The 16,624-nt window shown below is 39.6% G+C and overlaps 1 protein-coding gene across 5 annotated transcripts in view; it reads right to left on the bottom strand.

Annotated features, from left to right (window-relative positions):
• Positions 1 to 16,624, bottom strand: part of GRIA4 (glutamate ionotropic receptor AMPA type subunit 4) — a 491,449-nt gene that overhangs the window by 77,016 nt on the left and 397,809 nt on the right. Inside the window, exon 10 of one of the 5 annotated variants that reach the window (XM_069759218.1) lies at positions 13,787 to 15,311. The exons of the other annotated variants lie outside the window; for them this stretch is intronic. Coding sequence (XP_069615319.1) covers positions 15,279 to 15,311 — 33 coding nt within the window. The 3' untranslated portion in view covers positions 13,787 to 15,278. Of the gene's footprint in view, positions 1 to 13,786; positions 15,312 to 16,624 lie in introns of those variants that run through there. 5 annotated transcript variants of the gene reach the window in all.

Below are 16,624 nucleotides of genomic sequence, written 5' to 3'. Positions count from 1 at the left end.
GTTTTTATTATGTATACCCCTCCTCACATGTAAAGCGCCATGGAATAAATGGTGCTATAACAATAAATAATAATAATAATAATAATAATAATAACTATATACGTCATCCCCTGACCTTACCCCCGCTGTACTACAAAACACCACTGACTGTCTGTCTGCAGTCTCCAACATCATGTCCGCTCTCTATCTGAAACTCAACCTCTCCAAAACTGAACTTCATCTGCTCCCACCGTCTACTAACCTCCCTAAACCTGACATTTCCCTCTCCATGGGTGGCACCATAACAACACCCAGGCAGCAGGCACGCTGTCTGGGTGTTACGTTTGACACCAATCTCTCCTTCACTTCCCATATACAATCTCTTGCTCGCTCTTGCCGCTTACACCTAAAGAACATCTCTAGAATCCACCCTTTTCTCACCATGGAAACAACAAAAACCCTTACTGTCGCCCTGATCCACTCCCGCCTGGACTACTGTAACGCTCTATTAATTGGCCTCCCCGTTACTCGACTTTCCCCTCTTCAGTCTATCCTTAATGCAGCAGCAAGGGTCATCTACCTGGCTAATCGTTACTCAGATGCAGCCGCTCTTCGCCAGTTGTTACACTGGCTACCCATTTATTATAGGATCCAATTCAAAGTACTTGTTCTCACCCACAAAGCTCTTCACAGTGCACCACCCCATTACATCTCCTCCCTTATTTCTGTCTATCGGCCTAGCCGACCGATGCGCTCTGCAAATAACTTCCGACTAACCTCTGCTCTAATCTGTACCTCCCACTCCCGACTCCAAGACTTCTCCCGCGCTGCACCAATCCTCTGGAATACTCTACCCCAACAAATTAGGACCATTCACAATTTGCATAGTTGTAGGCGCGCCCTCAAAACATATTTCTTCAGAGCGGCCTATCACATTCACTAATAAAAGTAATTTTTTGTGTAAGGGCATGTGTGTAGCCCAATTCACTCTCCATCTATCCCCCACCCCCTGAAGATGGCTGGACCATCATTGTAAATACATCATTGTAAATACACACCTGTACTTTGTATCTCCCCCATCTCATTGTAGATTGTAAGCTCTCACGAGCAGGGTCATCTTATTGTGCTTTAATTATTGTATTGTTAACGTTGTTACTTATGACTTGCGTTTAAAACTGTTAAACTGTAAAGCGCTGTGGAATATGTTGGCGCTGTATAAATAAAGATTATTATTATTATTATTATCATCTTTTTCCATTGCTCATGGTCCAGGTCTAATGCAGCCAAAGTTAATTGTTGGAGCTTTAAAATGTAGACGGGGTAGGAGTAAGCAGGGGCTCTCTGACTAGTCTAAACGGTCCTCTACACAACAAGCTATGGTACTCTGTGCATTCCGACTATCTTAGGCATGAGAAACTTTTTCAGCAATTTGTGCTACAGTAGCTTTTCTGTGGGAGTGGACCACACGGACTAGCTCCCCACCCACATCAATGAGTCTGGGGCACCCATTACCCTGTTCCCTAACGACCTTTAACTATGTTGGATGCAAGGCTTCTACTCACGTCTGTGCACTGGGGCCCAAAAAAGTCCCTCAGGCTCATGTATGAGAGCCAATACTATTAAAGCCCCGTGGGACCTGTTGGAGATTTTGCAATGGGGCAGAAAAGCTTAAATTTAAACTACTGTTTATTAGTTACTAAACACTATTAAAAAAATATAACTTTTATTTAGTTAGCAAGGCTGAAAAAAGACATCTGTCCATCCAGTTCAGCCTATATTCCATCATAATAAATCCCCAGATCTACGTCCTTCTAAAGAACCTAATAACTGTAAGATACAATGTTGTTCTGCTCCAGGAAGTCATCCAGGCCTCTCTTGAACCCCTCGACTGAGATCGCCATCACCACCTCCTCCCTGCAGAAAGGGAACACCCAACAAGACTTGTTATTTGGAGAAGCTCTCATCCAAGCACTCGCCCATTTTCTTGCTTTTAACTTGAACTGAGTGATCGCTTGCCACATAACGAATGTGATGGGTGTGAAGCCTCATGACAAAAAAATCTATTTTTTTGATCCTATGGATGTGCTCCCTTACTGCACCTCATTCTCTGGCTAACCAATTGGGTTTCCCCCCCATTAATGTGGTTGACTAAGCCTTGATGGACAAAAATTATCATGATGGGACAGCCTTTTCAAATAATGAGCATTTTGTGACTATTTTTTACCTAAAGCAACATACTACTGTATATACAAGATCACTAACATCTAACCAACCATAAAGCCTTAGTTCAATGCAATCTTGAGTCCTAATCGGCATCACCCCTAAAGAGTGGTACTGTATTATCTCAAGGAAGCCATCCTTTTGTCCGCTGAATGTGTTATTTTTTAGGTTTATTTAGTTTTACTCCTTTTTTTACGCTATATGAAATGCCGTTCTGACACCCCCAGGATCATTGTCCATTTGCCCGCCTACTCCGCACTTTGGGAGCAATAAACATCAGATGTGACAGTCAGCTGTGCCAATGAATCACTGCTGCATTGAAAGGAAGAAACAAAACACACTGTAAAGAAAGAAAAAAAATCAAAAAGAAAATAAATATTTTGCACGCACATAATAGAATGTGACTCTCATAAACTTCTAAGTACCTACGAGTACTTTCATACAGAACTCTGAAGAATGAGTATCCATTGAAGCATCCACCTATTCAATCAATGCCTACAATTCATCCTTGAATTTATTTCCATGGGTTGCTGCTTCGTAATACATGACTGTATGAGCCGAGTCCGCCATGGCAAGAGCTCTTATTAATGGCACTCGGTTATATCTAGCAGGGGAGAAACGATAATTCCAAGTGGGGAACCTCTCTCTAAAATATGACGTGCCAAAATAAGCCAAATCTAGTAAAGCGTGGGGGTAAGAGGATGCCAGTTCACATTTTACTCCTGTAAACATGAATCTGCACAAGGTTTCCGAAATCTTAAAGAAGCCCTCCCATTTTTCACTAAATCTGTATATATATCTATGTACTGTAGTGTAGTGTGAGTGTATTAATATACTCACCCTCCGTCGTGTTCTCCAGTGTCGAGCGCCGTTCCGCTCCTCTTCTCAGTAATATCACCGCACTTTAGACAATCAGGATCACTCAATGATGTATGTGTGAGTCGGAAAGCTTTTCTTTTTACCATGAATAGAAAGTTTCTGACATTCCATCAACTTTCATTGTGAAAGCCACTTCTAGATCACACAGAACTCAGCGTGAACTGGAAAGTCTGAAGAGCGGTGACATAAATCAAGAGGACTGGAATGGCGCCGGATTGCAGAGAAGATGGTTGTAGGTAAGTATATTAGCACACTGAGACTACAAACACGTATGGGAAAGATAGGGGAACAATACAAATGTAAATAGGGTCTTGTCCGATAAATACAATGTTGAAAGAGTTAAAGAAGCCCTCCTCCTATCAAAGCTTTTATCTTCTTAATATATTGCAGTCATCATATTATACAGCACTGTGCACTTACAATTGCTCATTTTGCCTTTCTACCCAGATAATTCTTTTTTTCCATTAGGTCTATGGCATCACATGATTAATAACTGACTAGCTGAATCCTTCTGAGCTCTGTGTAGAAACAGGAGGTCAATTTTCCCTGCACAAGTCATCAGTCACTGCAAAAGTCTATAAAGGGGGAAGAGGGAGCAGCTGGGTGAAAAGATGAAGAGGGGGATGATAAATGCAGGGACAAGAGACTTCCTGTTTCTCCATAGAGAAGAAAAAAAGAGAATATCTGGGTAAAAAGGCAAAATGAGCAATGTCGGTGCCAGGAACGGGCAGTCATGTGACCTCAAGAATGCAATGTGTATACTTCCGGCCATATACATGTTTAGCCTCGTTCAATTCACTTGTATACTTGTGGACGCGTGTCCGACTACTCCCGGTACCACAGAATCCAGACAGTGTGCACTGTGAGCGCTATGAAGATTCACAAGTCTGGACAACGCCTTTAAAGTTTCCCCTCTATGACAAAAATTTAAAATTTAGAGAACAGAGAGAAATTAGAAAATTGGGCAAGCCCGTGATATAGTAATTAAGCTTTATTTCCTCTAAACAGAATACCCTTTTAAAACCCTTATTTGACCACTCGTCTACTCTCGGTACCAGAGAATCCGGACAGCGTGCACTGTGCGCACTATGAAGATTCACAAGTCCGGACAACGCTTTTAAAGTTCCCCCTCTATGACAAAAATTTTACATTTAGAGAACAGAGAGAAATTAGAAAATTGGGCAAGCCCATGATATAGTAATTAAGCTTTATTTCCTCTAAACAGAATACCCTTTTAAAACCCTTATTTGACCACTCGTCTACTCTCGGTACCAGAGAATCCGGACAGCGTGCACTGTGCGCGCTATGAAGATTCACAAGTCCGGACAACGCTTTTAAAGTTTCCCCTCTATGACAAAAAATTTACATTTAGAGAACAGAGAGAAATTAGAAAATTGGACAAGCCCGTAATATGGTAATTAAGCTTTATTTCCTCTAACCAGAATACCCTTTTAAAACCTTTATTTGACCACTCGTCTACTCTCGGGACCAGAGAATCCGGACAGCGTGCACTGTGCGCGCTATGAAGATTCACAAGTCCGGACAACGCATTTAAAGTTTCCCCTCTATGACAAAAATTTTAAATTTAGAGAAAAGAGAGTAATTAGAAAATTGTGCAAGCCCGTAATATGGTAATTAAGCTTTATTTCCTCTAACTAGAATACCCTTTTAAAACCTTTACGTGGCCACTTGTTATTCGAAATCTTTATATGTCACAGTAAATTCTGAGCTACTCCTTGAAAATAAAGAATAAAAGCATTTCCACAATGGTCCACAGAAACACGCCGCTTTAATATATGGACAAAAAATATATAAATATCAACTAAGAACATACAGTAACATAAGCCAACATAGGAGATACAAGTACATTGGTACTGAAACAGTACTAAGTCCAAACTGTACATGTAACATGTCATTTACCTTATTAAGAACAGAGAGTACAAATCTGCAGTGTAGTTTCAGGAACATGCCAAAAAAATAGAAAACATGATTGGATATGTTTTTAAATTGTCAGCTTTATTATGGTACAAACCAAATAATACAAAATATGCAATCTTGTTTTTCAGCGCCATAACACTTGGGAATGTGTGTGCTTTGCGCATATACAGTACAATGGTCCATAAGGTCTAAGACCACAATATTTAAAGGTGTACTCCAGGAAAACTTTATTTATACCTAGTACAGAGCCCGAGGGGGCTGTGCACGAGACTGGAACACCATAAGAGGAAGTCATGCCCTGCCCCTTTAAGTCCTGCCCTTGGTATAATTTTGTGTTTTTTTTATGAAGCATTCCTTTAATTCATACAAATTATCCTCTTACAGATTCAGGCATAAAAAAAAACAAAAACAAACAAAAAACAACTCAAATGTACATTGAAACAAATATCAATTATATCAAGCACGTCTACTACATACATCAAAGTTATGTATAACACATATGTACAAGTCAATTCATACCTTTATGGCAGTGGATTCATGAAGTTACATTTTTTTTTAATTTTAATACATTTTATTATTTTTTTTTACATTATAGGAAATCATCATGGCCATAGAGCTGACACTTTTTTTTACCCTTTTCTAGATTACTCATATAATTAATCTGCATAAAAAGTAGAGGAAAAAATTACATTGCTTATTTGGTAGAAATTGTGAGTTTCATACTGTGTGATAGTCCAGAGCTGCATTTACAATTCTGCAGGCTTCAAAATGAAAAGTACGTTGTCCGGTACAATAAAAAAAAAGAAAAAAAAAAACGTTTTTGCTATCTGTGTAAAATAATAAAAGATTTAGTTTTTTAAAAGATGATCTTTCATCATATTGTACATGTTGAGCAGGACACAGGGAGTAATAGTGGCTACAGGGCGGAATAAAACCTTATTTAAAATTTTTTTATTTCTCCTCTCCTTTACGAAGATATTAGCAATCAAAGTGTTTGGAAGCTAATGAGTTAACTTTAGTTAAGTCAAAGTGGGTGTTATCAGATAGCTTTCACTGGGGGCGTGTACTTATCCTTCTATGAGTTGCTAGTTGCTATCTATCATTAGTTGCTAAACACTTTGATCGCTAATATCTCTGCAACGGAGACGTGAAAAATATTAAAAAAAAATGTTTTATTTCCTTCCGCAGCCACTATTACAATGTGTGTCCAGCTCTACATTAAAAATTTGGTAAAAGGTCCTCTTTAAGTCACTCGAATTAAAATGACATTATTAGGCCTGAAAGTTATCCCCTATCCATAGAATGGGGAATAACTTTCCCATCACTGGGGCTTCGACCATTTTGTTCCCGAGAACTGGAATGGATCGATGGCGCATTACCACTCCATTCAGTTTAACGGGCGTACCAAAGACCATTTGAGTGCAGCACTCCGCAATCTCTGGTGCTCCATATTAAGAATGAACTGAGCTGTAGGGCGCATGATGCATTACCTCTTAATTGAGCTGGGGCTCCTTGGTGCCTCAGTTCTCCAGATCACTGGGGACCGTGGAGGTCAGACGCCCCGAGATCAGGACAAAGCGGAAGTAGAGGTGCTGATATCCTTATGAGACCTTAAGATCGGGGTAGCTTTCTCAAAGGGTTATTCCCCAAACATAAGCTATCTTGCTGATTGCTGGTGCCCCCAATAACAGGCTTTTGAAACCTGAGAACACCATGGCACACAGTCTCTGCTCCAATCTATGGGACTGATGAAAATAGCCAAGAATTCCATACAGAATGGGTCGCCTATTCTTGAGACTCACAATAATCTGGGACCTCAAGCAGTCAGACCCTCAGTGATCATCAACTTATCTTCTATCTGTGCAAAGGGGATAAATTGAATTTTTAGATAATAACCCTTTAAGTCAGTGTTCCCCAAGTCCGGTCCTCAAGAGCCACCAACAGGTCATGTTTTCAGTATTTCCTTAGAATTGCACAGGTGATAATTGCATCACCTGCACAGGCAATAATTCCATCACCTGGGCAATAGTAAGGAAATCCTGAAAACATGACCTGTCGGTGGCTCTTGAGGACCGGACTTGGGGAACACTGCTTTAAGTTAATTTCACACAAATTAGCACAACTTTCTTTTCAAGCTGGACAACCCCTTTACATTTTCCACTATTCTTCGCTGACATTGTCTGCACTAGTAAAATGTCCCAATGTGTCATAGGAGCTGAGCTAAGTTGTAAGCACCAACGCCCCGATTGATTAAGACTGGCATTCGATACGCCCACATTAATAAGGGCTGTGCAGGAATAAGACGTGCCTAATTCGTGAAGAGGCGCTTACCATTTATTGAATTCAGAACATCTTATCAGTGTTAAGCGCCTTCATGCGTCTCACCAGAAATGTTACTCCAGTCAGGGCCTGGAATAACAATTCTGGAGTAAGGAACTTTTAATAATTTTGTCAGGTGAACTTTGCCAGGCTCGGTCCCGCTCCAGCCATGACCAATTTTGGCAGAGGTGTATAAAAGTGGTGAAAATGCCAATATTTGCATTTTTTTTAGCAACTTTGTGTTGAGCAAAAATTTTGTGAAATTTGAAGGGGTTTTTTTAATACCAAAATTCTGGAATAAACACCCGGATGAATCGGTGCCCAAAACTGTCCTAGTGCGAACCAGCAGCATTGTATATGCAGCTCTTGGATTAGTTAAAGATCGGCTGAGGAATAAAATGCTCGTTATTGAAATTAGCCAATAACAAAAGACTTCCTGGAAATCCTCGTCACCCATGAGCCAGTTTACCGATGTGCAGTTGTCCGATCCCAATAACCGTGTCCTAAAGTTGTCTTTGTATATAGAGCCATGGTTTACATACATAAAGAGGTTGTCCACTACCCATCCTCAGAATAGGTCATCAAAGTCTGATCAGTGGTGGGGCAACACATGGCACCTCCGCTGATCAACTGTTCCAGGTGTCGGCGGTGGCCGGAACGGCTTAGTTACTGAGTTACATGGCACAGTTCCATCAACTCTATAGCGGCTGCGACCAAGTACTGCGCATCCGCCCCCTATTCAAATCAATAAGGGGTGGATGGGCAGTACCCAGCTGCGGCCACTATCAGTAGACGGAGTATCTCCTTAACTGTTCAGTTCCGGTAGCCGCCGCCACCAAGAACAGCTGATCAGCCGGGGTGTTGGGTGTCGCACCCCCACCGATCAGCCATTGGATAGTTCATCAGTGTTAAAGTAGTGGGTAACCTCTTTAACCACAGCTGCATTCACTTCTATGGACTGACTGAACAGCAATCTCCATCAGTAACATAGAGCCATAGAAGTTAATGGAAGGCCAAGGTCATCACTACTGCTTGATCAAAATAGGGAACACTTGTTCTTGGAATCACTGGGGATCCCGGTGGTTAGACCTCAGCGAGCTCACACTGATCACCTATCCTGGGGACTGATGAATGAATTTAGTGGGAAATTCATTTAATGAACAGACATTTAAAAGGAATCTGTCGCCAGTTTTTGCTACCTGTTCTGAGATCAGCATCATGAAGTGGCAGAGATCCTGAATCAGGTGATCTATCACTTACTGGGCTGCTTGCTGCAGTTCTCTGAATGCTGAACTCTGTATAACCCCGCCCCATCACTGATTGGTAGCGCTGTGTGTATTCTGTGCCAATCAGTGGTGGGGGCGGGGTTATGTAAAGCCCATGAATACGGAGGAATAAATGGCAGAAGGTTTACTAGTTTTCAAGTAATAAACTCACGCTATTAAACCTATGATTTTATCAAAACTACAGCAAGAAGCCCAGTAAGTGACACATTGCTGGAATCAGGGTCTCTGTCCCTACATTATGGATTCCTTCTGCATCCTAGCCAGTATAATCCTAACCATTAAAAAGTCTCCCAATGCGTCAGCTGTACACTAGAGCCTGTCTCTAAGTTGGTGGAAAAATGGCTACCTCCTCTGGTCCTGCATAAGCCATTTCACAATTTGATCTTTTAGTCATGAAACATAATTGGAGGTGCCTAAATGTCGACATTCTGCTTTATGGTTACTGTATTTGCATATATATTTGTATTTTCAAAAAAAAAACAATCACAATTTTCACTAAACTGTCCAAAAAATGAATAAATTGAATAACAAAAATGTCTTATTGGGATATCAGGCCAAACAAATAAAAGCTGGCACACAATGCAAACCTTACACTGACATTTAGCATTTACTATACGATAAAAGCTATGAAGCAGGAACTCGTCGGCGGCGTTCGTCTGTGGCGCATGCCATGTATGCTAAGCACTAGTCACGTTTTACTAGGTTAACGACACAGCCGTAGAGAAATGTCAAGCGCTTTATCTACAAAGGTAACCTAAAGGATGTGAACACTTTCAGGGACATTTTTTTTTTATCCCTTTATATTTCGCAGTTGGATTTAATTAAACATTTTGCACTGATTCTATAGCTTTATCTATTGTTTTTACTGCTTATTTTATTATTTTATTCTATTTTATTATTGTCTATTGCTGGCTGCAGAATGAGTCAACTGAGAATGAGTGAGTAGGCTCTAACAGGAGACTTCTTCTATGCTCCGCTCAACTGATTCATGACCACGTGAAAGTTAAGCTGAACTTTTGGGGTTATAAGTCAGCTGAGAAGAATTCAGAAGATCAAGGATAAGAATTATAAACGCTCACTGGCAGATTCTCTGTTAACTCGTTCTGCAGACAGCAAAACTTTAATGAAACCCAAATGCAAAAAATAATTTCAGTAAAAGAAAAAAAAAACAGCCTTCCGAAGGTGTCCATATCGTTAACATAATGGAAACGATATATATGTAACAATTACCGTGTACATTTTATTCCAACTTTATTGTACATATTATAATGAGCTATAGGTTATTGCAGACCAATATAATAATAATATGAAGTGAAACCTTGATTGGGACACTTTAATTTAAATTTAGATTACGCTAAGTCTCTATGGCAATTTTTAAAGGGGTTCGGCGGTTGTAATGATTTTTAAAGATGTGCATCAACCAATTCGTTTAATCAAATAATTAATATAATGCAATTATTAGAGAAGTGGCAATGCCCTCTTTTCAAAAGTAAATCCCTGATACAGTGCGGCTTTACAGGACACAACATTGCCCATTAGTAACACAAATATTGCACATGGCAATAGAAACTGGCGCATGCGCAGTGCGGTGCGCAAAGTTATTAAATGGAGTATACTAATGGTCAGGTCGGGTCCCGTGGCTTTCCATTAGCGGCCATATTTTCGAATCAGCGCATCACACTTTTGAAAAGAGATTGCCACTCTTGTACACACATTAAATTAGAAACAGAATTAGCGGGATATAACATTTTTTTTATATATTCTGATTACTTTTTCTATCCACACATTTTTTTTGGCCTTTATGAGGTCTTTTCACCAGTTTTAGCAAACTAAACTGGCCACATTCTGGAATAGTGCTGCAGAGGTGAATAAAACATTCATTTATTTTTTTTTTATTTTTCTTCTTCATTGAAGAGAAATTAGCTCATAAAGATGACATTTTAATAAATGCTAAGGCTAAGAGGTCGTTAGTATAGATTCTTTTAAGGGGGTGTGTACTTTTTCCCCTGCTTGATGTTGACCAATCATAAGCAGGTGATGTCATGCGGCGGAATAAAAAAAAGAACACGCCCCCCCTACCTGAGAAGGTCATAATAGACTTTCTCATGTGAAACATGTAATGACACACAGCCCTGCTCTTCTCCATTATTTTACTGCTGGAATCTACAGAGTAGAGCATAGCTATGTGTTGTAACAAAAATGTCTTGTAGTTTTCATCTCAGGGCACTGTCAGCTATGCTCTACTTTCCCTTCCCTTTGCATTGCCTTGAGATGAAAGCTGCAAGTGGTTTTTGAATGACATTAAGTTCTGTTTTATACTACACAGTAGTTGCAGAGATCACAGAGGAGAGCAGGGCTGTCTGTCATTACATGTCTCATAGTAGAAATTCTGTTGTGTCCTTCTCTGGGTGCATGTTCATTTTCTTTGTCCCCTGCATGAGACCTCTTGCTTATGATTGGTGAACATCATGCAGGGGAAAAAGTTCACACCCCCAAGAAAAAAATCTTTGCCTATTGTGTATTAGCATAAATTGAAATCTACATATTACAAGCTAGTATCTAGGCAATGGAGATGCGAAATGAAAAATGAAAATGTTTTATTCAGCTATGCCATGATGTGGCCACCTTAAAGGGACACGGTCAGCACAGAATGACTGTTCAAACGAAGTCTTACCGCTCGGTGCTTCATAAAGATATAGAAGGGTGGAGATAGTTGGAAACCAAGCAGGTGGGAAGGCGTCTATAAATGATTGATCCCACTGACAGAGTCCCTTTAACAAGCTAAAACTGATGATAGGTCCTCTTTAATGTTCCTGTTGTCTTGTTACTACATGGAAGTTATGAAAATTTAGGTTATTGTAGCTGCTGCTGCTGAGAGATCTTATCTGCATCTACCGGGCACTAGGATATACCATTCATTTTGTTTTTTCGGTTCTGATTAGCTAATTAAAACCTCAATATTACCATCAGTCCTGTTCATTCACACAGGCACACGACCTAGATCTAAGCTTGTAAAAACACATAAATACATGCATAGTGCATACTCACTCGGGCTGCCCCAGGCTTGCTGGAGAACAAGCTGCCAAATTCATTAATTTGAACCTTTTTTGAGTGCTGTGCTCTTACTACATTTCTGGAGTACAAAACATCAACACTTTTAGTAAATTGGACAGAGAGGTGTGGCCACGTTCCAACTTGTCGCGGTTCCTCTCGCGCTCCTCCCTTTTAGGCTGAGCTGATTCAAACTATCGTTAAAAATGCATAAAGTTGCAATATTTTTGCACAAGTTCATGATAAGCAAAGATTCAGCCACCTTTCAAAGCTTTTAAGCTGTGCGCACATGTTGCTGTTTTTTCGCGTTTTTTTCGCGTTTTTTCCTGATAAAAACGCTATAAAACCACAAAAAACAGCATACAATAAGCATCCCATCATTTAGAATGAATTCTGCATGTTTTGTGCACATGATGCGTTTTTTTCCGCAAAAAAAAACGCATCGCGGTAAAAAACGCAGCATGTTCATTAATTTTATCACTAGAAAATGCATTGGGAAATGTCCGGAAAAAAACGCATCAAAAAGGCAGCAAAAACGCATGCAGATTTCTTGCAGAAAATTTCAGGTTTTTCTCAGGAATTTTCTGCGAGAAATCCTGAACGTGTGCACATAGCCTTACACTAGCATTCTTACGGAAAATCTTTGACGAATCGGCCCCTATGTCTAGGTGCAAGGATTGTGTTGGTAAAATCAGCCCTGACGACTATAAAAATATATTAAAAAAGAATTTGGTTGAAATTTATAATCCAAAAAATTAAACAGCCCTAATTGCAGTTCATAATAAAAATCTGTCAGCAACAGCAGCTTCCTAACTGGCCAGACATATGAGTATATGAAAGTAGGGGTAGTATCAAGATGTTGGTCATATAAGTCATACACTTTTTAAAGGGAAACTGTCAGCAGGTTTTTGCTATGTAATTTGAGAGCAGCATAACGTAGGAGCTGAGACCCTGATTCCAGCGATGTGTCATTAACTGGGCTGCTTGGTGCAGTTTTGATAGGATCCACCTATTTTTTGCTTTAAATGTAGCAGTACTCAGAATTCTGAGCTGCTTCTAACCCCACCCCATCAATGATTAACAATTTCCTTTTTATATTGTTAGCAAGCTGCCAATCAGTGGTGAGGGTGGGGTTACACAGATTAGCCTGAGTGCTGAACAAATTTGACCTAGTCCTGCAGTGATAATCTCCTACTGATAATACACTGATTGTATTGAAACTACAACACACAGCCTGATAAGTGACACATCCCTGGAATCAGGCTCACTTGCCCTAGATTATGCTCCTCTCAGATTAAATTGCAGAAATCTGCTGACTGACACCCTTTAAGGTTTAGAATTAGTGTTAATAAAAGGTGTATGTTCACTTCAAATAATCATTATATTTATGTCATTGTTGCTTTCCAAAATTGTCAAATAAAAATCAAATTGTAGAATCAAAATATTTTAGAATAATATAAATTCTTTTCAGAAATACAACGTAAGGCCCCATTCAAACGTCCATACAATACTGGTACCGGAAAGAACCGCTACCGGTGTCATCATTGTTTTGGATCAGTGTGCTATCTGTTTTTTTCTGGTACAGCTTAAAGGGAACCTGTCAGTAGGATTGTACACAGTAACCTAAAGACAGTGTCAGGTTGGCGCCGTCATACTGATTACATTGATACTTTTTTGATGAAATCTGTCTTGTGGTTGTTGTTTAATCCTTATTTTCAGTTTTCAATTAATGAGATTCTCATGCTCTGGGGAGGCCTGTGGGCGGGGCTGTGGGAGGGGCTGTGGGCGGGGCTGTGGGTGGGCCTCTGTAGTGCTCAGCTTACATTTGATCTGTTTGGTTATGACAGGTCACTGATCCCTCACTGACCTGTCTATTTTACATACTGAATATATAGTATGTACTGGAAACAAAAATCACGTTCAGCAGGCAGGCGCCTGCGCTGCAGCATGATCGCATCTATAATATGCATTAAATTATTGTATTTAGTGATATATATTGATTCTGAAAAAAATCTCTCAAAATGGCGCCGGCCGAGCCTGTGCAGAAGCATCTATAGACAATCCGATAGATTTTACTGGTGTCATCTTGGAGGAGACCAATTTTTTTTTTCCTTGAGCAAAATGGCGCCTGCGGAGTAGTATCTAGCGCCATTTTGAGACAGAATTTTTTTTTCAGAACAAATGTACATCACTAAATAAAATAATTTAATGTATATTATAGATGCGTTCATGCTACAGTGCAGCCATTGCTGCCGCTGAATGTGATTTTTTTTCAAATACATATTATATTCAGTATGTAAAATAGGGAGCAGGCTAATGAGGGATCAGTCACCTGTCATAATATGTAAGCAGAGCTCCACAGAGCCCCGCCCACAGCCACACCCACATCCCCGCCCACAGGCTGACCCAGAGCACGAGAATCTCATTAACTCAAAACTGAGAATAAAGATTAAACAACAACCACAAGACAGATTTCATCACCAGGTATCATTGTAATCAGTATAACGGCGCCAACCTGATACTGTCTACAGGTTACGGTGCACAATCCTGCTGACAGGTTCCCTTTAAGAAAAATCAATTCAAACTTTTCTCCTATACTTTGCAATGTTAAAAACATACAGCAAACAAATGATACACGGATGCCATCCGTTTGCTGTACGTGTGTCACACGGGCCCATAGGCTTGTATTGGCTCTAAACATCTGTGCTGCTGGTGAAAAATAGACATATGTGCAGCACCTTAGATTATAATGACTATATGCGTAATCCGTGAATAGGACGGATGCCATATGCACTAGAAACGCGGACATGTGAAGGGGGCCTAAACTAGATATTCACCTGTATGGGAGTAGTAGTTTTAAAATAGTTGTCTGGGACTTTACATTGATGACCTATCGTTAAGATGTCTGACATGTCTGATCAGTGGGAGTGCGACACCCTTGTTGATCAGCTGTCCCCGGTGTTGGTGGTGGACGGAACTGCTTACGGAGCTGTACAGTACAGCTCTGTCGACAGAAAAATGTCCGCGGCTGGATTTTGCACATCCGCCCTCTATTCAAATTAATAGGGGGGGGATGTGCCGTACCCAGCCTCGACCACTACTCCATCGACGGAGCTGTGCTGTACAGCTTCGGAACTGAACAGTTCCGCCCCCTGGCGACATCAGGAACAGCTGATCGGTACAAATGCTGCATGTCGCACCCCCACCGATCAGCCATCTATGAGCTATCCTAAGGCTAGACCACCAATGTTAAAATCCCGGAAACCCCTTTTAACTCATACATTACATTTTATTGATATCACATCAAACTTTAAAGAAAACCTCAGCTTTCATAATCATTTAATATATTCAATAACCTTGGGGGTGGGGATATATTTGTACATTCTGCCGGTACTATTCTACCATAACATGGAAGTCATTTCTAATAGTAGTTATAGGGGGTGATTGTAAAGTCAGGACGATAATGATCCACATGACAGATTGAAGGAAAAAAAAAAAACAAAACGAAAAAACAAAAAGTTTTTACTATTTGGACTACATTGGTGATTTATACTTGAGCCATAGCAAGGAATGGTCGCTGGATCTTGAAAATCTGTTCTTTCTTGATCAATTTCTTAAAATAGGATTCTTCATCAGAGGCTGAAAAGAGGAGGACTGTACTGAAGTATGATTTCCATTTACTCAATCTTTTAGGAAAAAGAAAATATTCACCGTACAAAAAGCTCACAGAGTTTATATAAAGCATCATGCAAATGTCATCTAATAGTTCCTGGATTAAGATTGGAATATTTTAAATTTTTTTAACCAGTTTTTTGATTTTACAATTATAGTAAAAATAAAAAAAAAAATATATATAAAAAATAGTGTTCTAAACATGTAACTCCCATTGAAAAGACATTTCTTTATTTCATCATTTTTAATGTCAAGTGTAACAGAGCGGGTGAAAAGTGCAGGGAAGTGTAGTGGAAAGTCCAGACAGTAAAGGTTATCCTCCACCCGCCTTTTTTGACAGCTGATTTAAAGGGCAGAGTTGAAGGGCTGACTTTGGAAGCTGACAAATACACTTGATGTAACTGCGGCAATAAAGAAACGTGATTTATGTTCCACCGTTCTACAATGAAACATAAGGATTTTCTCATTTTTCCTTTAGTCACTTAAGAAGTCAATGTATTAAATTCCAAATGTACAGTGAGGTGGTGGAAAAATTAATGAATCACATTGACATCAATAACTACTGACAAATAGCTGTCCCTGGTGCTGAAGAAAATATTAAATTTATTCTGGAAGGAAATTTGGAACTGAAAAAATAAAAAAAGAAGCTAAACAGAGACATATAAATAATAATATTATATATCTGCAATATAAAAGATTTGTAGAATCAGGAATATATTACCCTCCTTCTCCTTAGAATGTGATAATAACATTTTATAGGGCATGCATTTGTTTAGATGACCGGTTATATTTCCCACATAAAGAACAAACACAATGATGCCAAAAAATAATGAATTTTAAATAACAATTACCTAAACGCATTTTATTTAATAACGAACTTATTTTTATATTCTACGTGTTTTTTTTTCATCCAATCCCATTTAATTATTTTTTAACCAAAACTTAGTAAATTATTGTCCATTGTCTTTCTCAGTTTTGCTAAAAAACCTCCCCCAAACTATAACTTTTGCTGAAGGTCCACTTTTGAAATAGCAATAAATTGTAGGCCATTGGCATTAAGGGAAGCTTTCACTTAAGAAACTGCTAACTGCCTGCAGATATAGGGTTAATCTGCAGGTTAATAGCGCTATAATGTTGTTTGGCCGGTTTACTGAAAGGGAGGTTACTGGGAGAAAATGAACTTATTTCTTCCCAAGAGCCGCCGGCTTTCAGTTGTTTGGCTGGTTTACCGAAAGGGCGGTTACTGGGAGAAAATTAACTTATTTCTTCCCAAGAGCCGC

The sequence above is a fragment of the Ranitomeya imitator genome, chromosome 3 (assembly GCF_032444005.1).
Source record: "Ranitomeya imitator isolate aRanImi1 chromosome 3, aRanImi1.pri, whole genome shotgun sequence".
Taxonomy (NCBI): domain Eukaryota; kingdom Metazoa; phylum Chordata; class Amphibia; order Anura; family Dendrobatidae; genus Ranitomeya; species Ranitomeya imitator.
The sequence above is the reverse complement of the archived record's forward strand: the minus strand, read 5'-3'. Positions and strand labels throughout refer to the sequence as shown.